The 12,688-nt window shown below is 31.7% G+C and overlaps 2 protein-coding genes across 4 annotated transcripts in view; both read right to left on the bottom strand.

The window, feature by feature from the left end:
• Positions 1-596: 596 nt before the first annotated feature.
• On the bottom strand, positions 597-5,387 carry LOC126710284 (classical arabinogalactan protein 7-like). 3 transcript variants are annotated; one of them, XM_050410671.1, is made up of 4 exons: positions 5,158-5,387; positions 4,020-4,352; positions 3,800-3,931; positions 597-764 (listed from the first exon to the last, which is right to left on the bottom strand). In XM_050410671.1, the coding sequence occupies exons 2-4, from the start codon at positions 4,174-4,176 to the stop codon at positions 709-711; spliced, it is 345 nt and encodes a 114-aa protein (XP_050266628.1). In that variant the 5' UTR covers positions 4,177-4,352; positions 5,158-5,387; the 3' UTR covers positions 597-708. The 3 variants fall into 3 exon arrangements, 1 of the variants encoding a protein (XP_050266628.1); XR_007649614.1 differs by lacking the exon at positions 3,800-3,931 and having other exon boundaries at positions 599-764; positions 5,158-5,381; XR_007649615.1 differs by lacking the exons at positions 597-764; positions 3,800-3,931 and adding an exon at positions 2,108-2,448 and having other exon boundaries at positions 5,158-5,381.
• A 6,128-nt stretch (positions 5,388-11,515) lies between these two features.
• The window catches only part of LOC126710194 (two-component response regulator ARR12-like), a 33,244-nt gene continuing 32,071 nt past the window's right edge, over positions 11,516-12,688 (bottom strand). Inside the window, exons 7-8 of the mRNA XM_050410577.1 lie at positions 12,330-12,455; positions 11,516-11,599 (exon numbers count right to left, since the gene is read on the bottom strand). Coding sequence (XP_050266534.1) covers positions 11,516-11,599; positions 12,330-12,455 — 210 coding nt within the window. The remainder of the gene's footprint in view (positions 11,600-12,329; positions 12,456-12,688) is intronic.

Below are 12,688 nucleotides of genomic sequence, written 5' to 3'. Positions count from 1 at the left end.
TTAGTGACGAAACTCATTTCGTCACTGTAGCCCCGTCACTAAAAGTCCTGGTGACGAAAAATTTCTTCACTAAAAGTCTGATTTGATTTTTTTTTTTTTTTAACTTTTAGTGACGAAAACCTTTCGTCACTAAATGTTTTCCTCACTAAAAACACCATTCAGTGACGAAAATATTTTGTCACTAAAACACTTTAATTTATTAAGTCATATTTAGTGACGAATAATTTCGTCACTAAAACTATGTTCGGGTATATATAGTGACGAAAAAGTTTATCACTAAAACTATTTTTAAGAAAATCCAGACACATATAGCGATGAAAATTTTCATCACTAAAACCATTTCTTACAAAATTTTGCTACATTTAGCGACGAAATATTTCGTCACTAAAACAATTTTTTGTTGCTATATTTGTGACGATAAAATTCGTCGCTAAAACTTATTTTCTGTTTTTATTTTTTTATGGCTTTGATATTAACCTGTAACCTGTCATTATATTATTAAAACCTCATATTTGAATAACACATTTATTTCAACAACACATTTATAAAAAAAAAAATCCATACATTCCACAAGTAAAAAATAAAACAAATATCAAATTCAAACTCATTACATACAATAATTGTTTGCAATACAAACAATAATTCAAGATGTTTTATAACAATACAAAAAGGGTAGCATAATATAATTAGAACTAACAGAAGATGTCCTCATATGTTTTCAAGTAATGCCAAAAGTAAATCCCTAAAAGCCACCAATAAGAAATCTGCACAAATATAAAAACAATATTACATTAAAATCATAAAGTAAAAACATTAATTATGTTATAAGAAACATTTCTAACAACTCATTAAGAGTAACCACACCAATAAATTAAAATCACATTTGCAAGAATTGAAAAACACTCTCAATATATATTTGAATCACCTTATAATACCATGCAAGCCACCCGCTTGCTCCAACACAACATACCACCACAAATCCAATTTCTAATATCACAAGTATAGAGTTTTATAAGTTTTTAACTAAAATTTACTTACTTTGCTCAAGCTACAATAAATTAAGTAAAAACAAATTATAGCAGCAGCAAATTAAGATACAGTAAAACAATCCAATAGTTATAGCAGCTGCACACGTACAGAAGAAGAATTATACAAAGTAAAAATTATTAAAAACCAAAATCAGTAAAAATCATTATTATTATTATTATTTGATAAGACATACATACTATGTTGATTAGTCTGCTTCTTTTTTTAGTCATCTTCTAGCTTTGGAGTTTATGTCAGACATTTTTCATCTTCTAGTAGGCACACATGATTACGTTACCTTTTGGTCAATCTCTTGTAGCTCCTACCAATTTTTAATAATAATAATAATAATAATTTTTATTATTATTATTATTATACAAAGTAAAAATAATAATAATAATATTCTGTTGGCAATCATCAATATGCGTGAACCCATCCCTTCTCAAGGTAGAATGACTACAATTTGTATGTATTATTTATTTTAGATTGGGAGCTTTAAATATGCCAGCCTGTCCACTGTCCACCTATAAGCTATTCTAAAACCCGCATTTTCTCTTAACTCATAGCATAGCTACTCTTCTGTTTTCACCTGCATCAGCACTACATGACTCTAATAACATGCCTCCAATCCAAAAATGGAAATTTCCAGAGTCATGAAGAACTCTAAAATCATAATTTCCATTTACTTTCAGATATTGGATGAGAGTTTATATATTTGCACACAATAGTTTTATTTGTTCACAAAAATAGGATGAGGGTTTATTTATCTAGTACTCCACTACATACATTTGGTATTGTTCTTGTTGGATTATATCTTTAAGGTTTATATATATATAATTTTTTCTATTTCTATTCTGCAACAGTTGGACATATCATTAAATTCTTGATCTGACATAGGATAAACAATAAAAGAAAATTGCAATAAAGAAAAAAAAATTATAAAAAAAAACTTGGAGTCGACACCCAAGGTTGCATGAAGTTGACACCAAGGAAGATAGAAAGCATAGGAGTTAGCACCAAATTACTGGAAAAAAAAAATCCAAAAGAAAATTTATTAATCAAACAAAACTGTAAACTTTGTAGTACAATAGTGTATTTATGAAGAATACTATAAATACAAAAAATAACCTTGACTCTAGCAAATGAATAAAATTCAAATGAATTCTAAAATAAAACTAAATTAAAATAAAATTATCTTCACGTTTCCAGCATCATTCTCCCCCTAGTGGAGACAACACTTTCTATTCACATGGTAACTAAAAAAGGCACAACAAGATTTTTCCAATTCTGTCAAAGACAAAGTTTTGGTTACATACTTCTACGTGATTCAACTGATTGCTTCGCTGGACACTGCCAAGCCCTCAATCCAATTCCAGAGAATTGTTAAAACTTGAGACACCATCACTAGGTCCATAAGTTTACCTGACTCATTCAGGAAAATTTCAGCCCATTTCAATTAGCCCAATAATTTACCCAACCGATTTAAAACAGCAAAGGCAAAACCTTCACCCTTCCCAAAAAAAATAAAATAAAATCAAGCTTCTCATCCAACATGGCCCATTAAAAAGATAAATAAATAAAGTAAAAAAATCAACCTGGTGTAATTATTTTATAATTATTTTTTCGTTTGAAAAAAAAGGCCTAACCCATCACTTATGCCTAAGCCAGAGTCCTCCTTAAGCCCTTTTAATCCAAGGTTTGTGATCTATCTAGTGTTGCCATAAGCTATACTCAATGGGGTCAACTTTCTCCCACACCAGGAGAGTTGATGTAGACACTATATTAATGCTGATTGATTCCATTAGTCCAGATTATGGGATTTGAATTTTAATTTGACCATTTTAAGGGATTTGATTGCTAGCTAAATTATGATTTTATTTCCTTCCTTATTTGATGTAATCCAGTACCCTATTTAAAGGCCCAAAGTAATCTGATAATAAGATGAATATATAGATTAGAGATTTTCTATCTCTAGCTTTGTGTCAATTTTAAGCACTCTTAGATGGTGAAGCCTAGGGATTTCAGGCGGAAGAATCTAGTTGGTGAAGCCTAGAATTTTTCTTGTTATTCTCTTTTCCCTTATTTCTACTTCCTGCCCTTTGACCTATATCACTTGGCTAAGTACTTTCAATCTAGCTAGCTAGCTGCCTGTTTCACCCCTAAGCCTTGGACATTTGGTGTAGGTATTTCCAATTTTCAGCATCTTTTATTATTAATATTCTATCAAGCTGAACTATAGATCAAGTTGTTAAAGCCTATATGATATTTGCATAAATCAGTAGATTTTTCACTATGGTTTTATATAAAGGAAGAGTTTGTTAGCCTTAAAAGTTTTCAGATTGAACATCAGAAACTGTAAAGCACACAAAGACGCATATTTATAGTCTCTTAGAACATCAAAGACTTCTTTAACCAAAGACAATAAAGACTCAACTTCCTGGATGACCTGTGAATTTTGTGGCAATTTACTTGGTGGTGATGCAACTGGCACTGCAGGATTATGAAAAAAAGAGGAGACTTAAGTCAATTCAACAGGTCATTCTGAATCTCCGATAGTTAATTAGAAACTTTAGTTTTGAAAAAATGAATGTAATAAGGATGGTGTTATTTCTGGCATATTTGGGTGAACTGCAGGTGGATTTTGTCCCACTTTCCTTGGTGGTGATGCAACGGTTACTGTATTTCGTAAAAAGGGGTGGGGGGGGAGCAACTTAGAACATTCCAACCACAGATTTAGCAAAGGGGTGAAATTTGAGAAGTACTGGTCACATACCTGGAGTAATTGGTTCTAGGATGGGAGCCTTATTATCTGGTGCATTGCTTTGATGAGAGCTTGGTGACAAAGTTCCTGGCACACCTGGGTGGCTGACTGGTGAGTTTTGTGGCAAATTCCTAGAAGTTGCTACTAGAATTTTTCATTAAGACAAAGCAGCTAATTCAGAACCTATTTCAACTGGGAATACAGCACAACAAAAGCCTAATAAGTTTTGTACCTGGAGCAGCAAGTGGCATTGATGCAGCAGTCTTCTTAACTGGTGAAGGACTTGGCAGTATGGATGGTACATGTCCTTGAATAGTCAGAGGTGGAGGAGTTGTTCTATATGGTGGCGATACAGTTGGCGTGCTTGGTGACAAGGATGGTACAAGCATTCCTCCTTAAGAGCACAAGCATGTTTGATCAAATAAATAGAAAAATTAATTTGACTTGGGGTGTCATAAAATTCAGCAAGATGAACTTCCTTCAAATGTTCATGTTCAAGTTCAAGTTCATGGACATTTTCGTTAGGCTCAAGCATTCCTCGTTCAAAGTCATTTGGGCATGGCATCTGCAATTACAACAAGTGTACACTAATTCAATTCAAAAGCTAACCAGAACATGAGGTTTAAGCCTTAAAGTGATGCAAGATGGACACGACCTCAAAATAAATATGAACCATAATAATCTTTAACATCAAACTATATGGGAAACCTTGAATTGACGCACAAACCAATGTTATTCCAGCAGATGAGGCAACCTATTTGATGCCACAGACGAGCATCAAGGGGTTAATCCAAATAAGTATAAACTGTATAATGAACCTAGGCCCCATTATGCCATGATATAAGTACCCAATTCAATATAATTTTCAATTATTTACAGTGTGAACTTCAACATGGAAGTTTCTTTTAGTTTTGTAGGTACTTTACAGGAGCAAAACAACATATAGGACTTTTGATGCCTTTTTGAACAGGGTCTTTTGGCTAGATCTAAAAATGTCTTTTTTTTTTTTAACAAAAAAATAAGATTTTATTCCAGTAAAACTACATCATGATCAATACAAAACAAAAGATAGCCTAAAGAATTACAAGTAAAAGAGACTGAACTAGCAAACTCTACCACTGTCACTGAGACCTAGAAAAATTGGCCATTCACAAAGTAATTTAAGAAAAGAAAGTTTCATTTGACTAAACTTCTGAAATTTTTGACATTTTCAAAACTTCCACTTCCTAAACATTTCATGTTATTTCTACTATAAGGCAGAATGAACTTTTTGGCAAGCCTTTGAATAGGGGGAGATTGCAGTTAAATAGATATAAAGAGAACAAGCTTGGAGTAGCCAGCCATGAATAACAAAATATTATATCACTCACCATCATATAAAATTTCTTTAAAAGGGGAAAGCCTTTGAGAATAGCTATCACCTTCAAGGCGTCAAATTCCATTCTTTGAGAGAAACACAGCTCTAAAGTTTCAACGTTGCTGAAGATACCAATGCTCTTAGGTATGCAGAACTACACAAAGAAATACACGATTAGTCTTTTACTTGTACAAGTTGGACTAAAAGGAACACAAATTAAATGGAAGATATTTGACCCAAAAAAAGCACCTATTAAATTAAAGATTTTATTCTCACTACTTTGCAAACCCATTAGGGGTTTGCAAAAATAAGAAAGAAGAACAACCAAAGTGATATTGACCTCTTTGTGCACGTAAACAAAAAAAAAAAAACTACTTCTGCTCATCAGGAACTGCCTTAACCAAATCTATGCATAGAAATTAACATTATAAAACAACAATAGAAATTACTTATGAAACCAGAAATGATATTTGATATTTACAAATCATAGTAATAAAAGTAACATGTTATAGGGTGCCTCAAAAAAGTAAAAGTGAATTCAAAGTGAGTGAAAAGCAAAGAGGGAAAAAAAAGACATGTGAACAAAGAGAGATCCTTTTGTATGAAAGGTTTAAATGATTTCTCCAAGAACCAAGAAGAAGAAGATGAAGAATTAACAATCAAAGGAATATAAACCATATTGTGCCACGTAGTAAACAACAGATCAGGGAAGAGTAAAAATCAAACCTGAAAATTAAATTAAAATGATTAAATAAAAGAAAAAGTATCTAAACATTCTTCAAGACTCGATGAAGGTCATTTAGGTGTAGGATTTGATATTTCTAGGGTTTTCTAGTGACTTCAATCAATAAATAGGAAAAGGATTAAAAATCAAAATCACGATTTGTATGCCAAACACATAACCCAAGGAGGCGAAGCCATGAAGGTTTGAAAGAGGCAGCTAGAGGGAAGAACCCGTTAATTAGAGATCTCTCTCAAGCACTTGACAAAAGAAGAAATAGTATGTTTTTTTTTTTGGGGTTTTATAGAAAACCTAGATGACTGGTAGCAAATATCTTATTAAAATTAAATAAACAGACTAGATTATAACAAGTGAAATCTATAACTAAGATTTAAGTAAGTACCGTACCCCCCAAAAAATATGGGATACCATAGAATGACCCCTCTCCACAATAGGTTGTTGACCAATTACCATGGATGATGGATCCTCCATTCAAATAATATCAGCATTTGGTAAATAAAAAAAAAAAAAAAATGGCAAGCTATATTTTGATTGAATCAATTACCAATTTTAATATGGAAGATACGAAACTGTGCTATGAGCTTTTGGGCTCAGCCTCTTTGATTTTTAAATCAACTATATCATTTCTGTTTCTCTCACAATTAATCTACCTTGGAAATTAAACAAAAAAAGGAAAAAAAAAAAATTTGCCTTCCAAGGTCCAATCTTTGGCACCAGCCAAGAATGCCCCCATCATGGGTGTTTAGGACTTTTTAAGTAACTGATTATTTCTTGGGTCTATGTCATCTCCTGTTTCATACATATCAAATTGTGGGAGTCAAAAATATAAAGGACAAAGTTTAGTTATAAAATTGATTGTAGTTTAAAACTACAACCTTACTTAATATCTTTTTATTGGAGGTGAATTTTGACAATCCAACATTGGATTACATCTTCTTCTTATATCTTCCATGCTTGCAAAATTTCTAGAAAATTAAAATTCAATAGCTATGTCATCAATAAATTGTTTAAATTTCAAGTTTTTGTAGTTTAAAATTATGCATAAAATATAATTTTATAGATTATATAGTAATACTATCCGATTGACACAAAATTCGACATTTGTATTAAGAGTGTAAAGAACATGAAATTTAATAACTATATTTTTAAAATATGTATTAATGTTTATTTAATTGAGTAAGGTTGTAACCTTAGGTTACAACCAGTTTTGTAGCTAAATTTTGTCCAAACACACAATGGTGTAAACAAATCTTAAGTTCTTGATCAACACAACTAATTTATAGAGAGGGAATGAATAATCCACAATGGGAAGATTGAACAACTATTGAAAGTCAAGATAGATAAAATAGATGAAAATAATTGAAAAGAAATCTCTCCCCAAGGTACAAAACATGAAATTCAGACTGTTACAAAGTGCATTTTTCTCTCTTTCTCTTTTTTTCTTTTTCTCAGTTTTTTGGATCCCCTTTCTCTACGGGCTAACTCCTCCTTTTATCTCCCCTTCCTTCCTCCTTTCCAGCTGTACATTTTTTGGCTAGATGGCAGAAGATGTTTGTCCCATCAAACACTTCTCTTGCCATTCTTTGATCATAAGTAGAGATTTTTGGGGTGTTTCTATTGTTTAGGCTAGTTATTCATCATTTAATTTGACTGACATTAGGTAAGAGTATCTAATAAATGCATAGGTGACTGTTGGTTTGACTCTACGCCTTTCCCATTGCGCCCTCAGCAAGAATTTTGGGCCAAGGTATCGTCATTGATAGTTCTATTGAGGCCTTCCATGGATACGGGGTTCTCAAATTGTCTTAGCGTATGGGTTGGGCCACTTTACTCTATCTTGGATATGGACTTGTGATTTTGAGACTTGGGCCACACCCTTTACCTTTAAGTACACTTCCCCAGTCCCCCCCCCCCCCCCCCCCCCCCCACACACACACACACACACACACACACAATGTACAATTTCAATTCTTTAATAAAGATGTAAAATTTCAATTCTTTAATAAAGATGTAAAATTTCAATTCATCAATAAAGATGCACTTTTCAATCCTTTTGGTTTTCTTATTTTTCCAATTAAATAAGTGACGACTCCATGTAAAATCCTTAATTTAGGAGATGATAAAATGAGTAGAACCTTCACTCTTGAAAAACAATAACACAACTCCACCCATTTGCATGAGTTATGCCAAACCATTTGAAAGGTTGGGTTGGGCTACGGTCTCTTACAACTTCACATAACCAATTATGCTATAATTTTAAGTTTTTATTATTATTTATTTTTATCTTTTAAACATGACAAGGTTCATATAGGACAATTACATCTAATCCAAAGTTAGGCTCTAGCATGTCACGTGCTAACACTTTTTTTTTTTTTTTTTTTATTAAAATTTCTTTGTCACTTTTGGTAGACAATAGTGTACTGAATAATTTCTCCGTAGATAGAATCTACTTTTTATAGAAGAGAATGCAAAGCAGCTCAATGATTTTATTAAACTAGCAATACAAGATATAGAATCAAAGTTTCCTAGTTAAGATATACACAGACAACCATATAGAAAAATCTATATTAAAATTACAACAAATTAGTTCACATTCATAGTCAGATGACCAAAGAGTTTCCATGGTAAGTAGGGATGTCAATGTTTGACACAACCTACGAATATGATATAGGGTCAACCTGAAAGTGACACGATAATAAACGTATCATAAGCGGGTCAACCCGCATGATCGTAATTGACACGTTTGATACCCCAATTTATTTGTGTTAACTCAAAATAACCCATTTACCATAACTTGTTTAACTCGTATAATATATAAATATTCATTTTATTTTAGATTTTTCAAATGAATTTTATATCCAACCTACATTTTAAACTAAAAAAGAAGAAGAAGAGAGAGACATAAACTATGTTATAGTTTTTATACTTAGCATTTGATGAATTTTGTAGATACTATATTTTTGTTGAACTATGCTATTTTAAATTAGGGTTGAAGTGTATGCCACTTATTTTGGGATATAAAAAATTTATTTCTAGATAGATGTTATTTGTTGAACTATGTTATTTTGAATTTCGCTTTAAGTGTATGCACTTCTTTTGGAATGTAAATAACTTATTTCTAGATTGATGGTACTATATTATGGACTTAATATTTATAAAGTACTTTGATGTTATTTTGAACTTTTGGACGATGTGCTTTAAGTAATTGATGTTATTATTGACTTTCAAATTGTGTGCTTAATAGGTATTTTGATGTAATGAGTTTGTATTAAATTTGTTGTTTATTAAATGTATAACAATATTACTTAGGTGCTTTTTTGAAGCGGTTTAAAATGATTGAATTTGTGTCAATTCAACCTGTTTGAAATTAAGTGGGTTGAAATGGTTTGTGTCACATTCATGTCAACCCAACACAACCTATTTATTAAGCGTGTTAAGTAGGTCATCTTGTGTCAAAATGCTTCATTAATAAATCATGTTAAGGTTGAAAGGTTATGACACGATCATTAAATGGGTCAGCAATACCCCTACTACAGGGCCATAAAAAGCAAGGAAGACAATTCCGTACTATATTGGCAGGTCAACCAGTACAGAAACACTACCGATTCGTACTGCCCAAAATACTGGGGTATTTTGGCTCATTTTGGAAATTCCGACGAATTTCAGTGTGTTTTGGTGGTAAACTTGTTTTGGGCCGGTACAAGGTGAATGAGTTATTTATTTATTTATTTATTTATTTATATAGAATTTTTGGTACTTACAGATCTTTATCTCCAAATTGTTGGATGACATGATAGTCCAAATTTTAGCTTGCTAGACCATCCCTCACTTTGTCTTCCTCCTTAATTTCAGCACACCAGACGGCTCAAGAAGATCGTCCCTTTCTCTTCTTCTTTTCATTTCGGTGTACAACTCCTATCTTCTTGTCTACATCCTTGAAAGATGAAGTCCCATTTTATTTTAAAACGAGATAGTAGTCTTTATTTTTTGGTCCAAATGGTGAATGTTAGGTTCTAAGGCTTTAGGGACTAATGTATTAGAACTTCAATTTGTACATGTTGGCAAACCATGATCAAAACATTTAGTCTAGGTTTAAATGTGCTCAAAGTTTGGTTTGATGTAAGTGTTGTATTGAGTAATTGCAGGAAATTACTATTCAATTTCTGCAAGGCTCGATTGATCAAAAATTAGACTCGATTGATCGAAAATCGTGGATCACCAATTTTCTATAGAATTCTCAAACCAGCCCAAGCTCATATTGTAGGGTTAAGTGTTTCACTCCAAGTATAAAAGGAAAAACCCTAGCTACGTTTTAGAAGTCTTTATTGAGTTATGTGTTGAACCTTTTGTGAGATGTGAGAGGTGTTTACCTTCAAACAGGCACACATAGAGCTATCAAGATTAAGATTCACATCAAGAACTTAATGATTGCTTCAGTTGCTGCATAAAGAACTTTCAAGAAGATCTGAAACATTTGAGAGGTGTCTCAAAGTCATAAGTAGGAGAATTTGTGGTTGCTATAGATCAAGGAAAGAAGTAATACGTGGACTCGGAATTGTCACGTGGTCGTGATAGTAAGTCTTCTACAAGAGGTAGCAATAAGATGTTAATGGTATAAGTCTTATTGTATAAACTTCAATTCTTTCTTAGTAAATCTGTTTTTACCTTGAGGATAACTAGGTTAAATCGTCCCCAGGTTTTTTACCGATTTGGTTTTCCTGGGTCATCAGATCTGTGTGTTCGTTACTTTCTGTGTTATATTTGTTTTACACATATTTGTTTAACCTAGCTTTAATTAACAAACTTGTTAATCAACTTGGCTTAACATTAGGCTAAACATATTGTGTTAAGGTGTCTAAAAACTAACAGTGAATGTATTGGGACATGCACCTCAACAGAGCTTAATTTTTGTTTTTCTTCAAGGCATCAGATGATGTGCATTTACTGTGCACCATCAAGTTTTGACACTTGATGTGGTACTTGTGACACTTGAATTTACTTTTAGTTTTTCTTCAAGGCATCGGATGGGTGTTTGAACGGTTAACTATATATATATATATATATATATATATGGAGGTTAGAAGTATAGATTGGGTTAATTATAAATTTGTCTTAATAAAATACATGGTTTCAAACTTTAACTAAATAAGTAAGTATATTATCAAAAAAAAAAAAAAAGAAGAAGGTATTTATACTTGTATAAAACTGCGGTAATTCCGAAACGGTATATCGGTATTGATCGGTACTGAAATATATCGTTTTTTTACCAAACTGAAATAGTCTCCGGTAAAAATTGACTCCCTTGATAAAAAGGTTAAAATGAAACCACAATTATACTTTGTCATAACTATATAATTAAACTCAATTAATGCATATATATATATATATATATATATAAAAAGAGGTTTCTCTGCAACTAGATTTGGATCATCGCAACCTTCTCACTCTAGCAGTTGCAGGTTGGGGCTAAGACTAAACAAGGAGTCCATGAAGTCATCCTCCCATCCCTTAACAGGAAGAAAAAAAAAAAAAAAAAAAAAATTCATTAGAAAAAGTTAAGAGATTTTGAAACTCTAAAAGAAAAGAAAATTAATTTATTCAATAAGGAGAAAATTAGAGCTTTTTAAGATCATGCCTGACTTTTCGATGGGCTATTAACATTATTCTCCACCTGATACATGCCATAGAGATCATTTGAGCTCACGAGTTGTTGCTGTACACATTATAACAAAAGGGTTAGGAACTTAATTATGATAAGGAGGCAAAAATGTGTGTTTCAAAGTAATGTTAAGGAACATCAATATTTTCAATTCTTCATTGAGAAGCTATTAAACTAAGGGTCTGATTCCAAAATTATATAGTGTAAAGGTAAATCATTTATGAACTCAAAAATAGTTTTCTCTCTTAATAGGGTTTGTGTAGACTCATTGAAAGTAAGATATTATAGAATGCTTAAAATAAAACAAAAATTGAATTTTCATGGTTGAGGTAACGATCAGGGCTCTCCGCCAAAGCAAACATGTTGACATCAAAGTCCAAGTCCACTAGTTGTTCACCGCCTTGATTATGGACACCGTGACAGTAAATTTGGCATCAAGAATTATCATAGTGAATATGACAATGCAAACAATAAAATTTCTAGGCTAAAATTTTGAGTATTGTCAATGGTTACAAATTCTTGTGATTACTTGAGGTTTTTGTTAAAAAAAAAAAAAAAAAAAAAAAAAAAAAAAAACCAGAAACAAGCAAGTAGCGAACAATAAATTTAACTATTAACAATTTTTTTTTTTTTTTTTTAGCGAAAACTATTAACAAGTTGGGAACATAAAAAATCTTTCTTGCATTTGTAGACTAAAGAGGGAAACTAAATTTAGTACTATAAGAATAATTTAGATGTATTTGTTATAAAGCAAAATTGATACTGAAAAGCATTAGACATATACCTGGCTAAAAGTTGGTTCACTTAAAGGTGCATTCTCTTCAAGATTGGATGAACCAGATAGTTCAAGAATTTGAACTTCATTCACATGAGGATTCTCTTTAAAAGGTACTTCTTCCCCTCCTTGTTGCTACATATTTAAAGTAAAACAGTGGTTATTAAATAAGCAACTAAGAATATATATATATATATAAAATAAGTTTATAGATGAGTGATCTTTTAGATTTTGCAAATTAACTATATAAATTTTACTTACAAACTAGTTTGTCATCACTTACAAAAGGAAAAAAAATTCAAAATTCAAAATATTTATTTATTATATTATTAGGTGACACCAACCATATTCTTATCACATTAGTTTAT

Source organism: Quercus robur, chromosome 12 (genome assembly GCF_932294415.1).
Source record: "Quercus robur chromosome 12, dhQueRobu3.1, whole genome shotgun sequence".
NCBI classification, from domain to species: domain Eukaryota; kingdom Viridiplantae; phylum Streptophyta; class Magnoliopsida; order Fagales; family Fagaceae; genus Quercus; species Quercus robur.
This window is presented reverse-complemented; position numbering and strand designations above follow the sequence as displayed.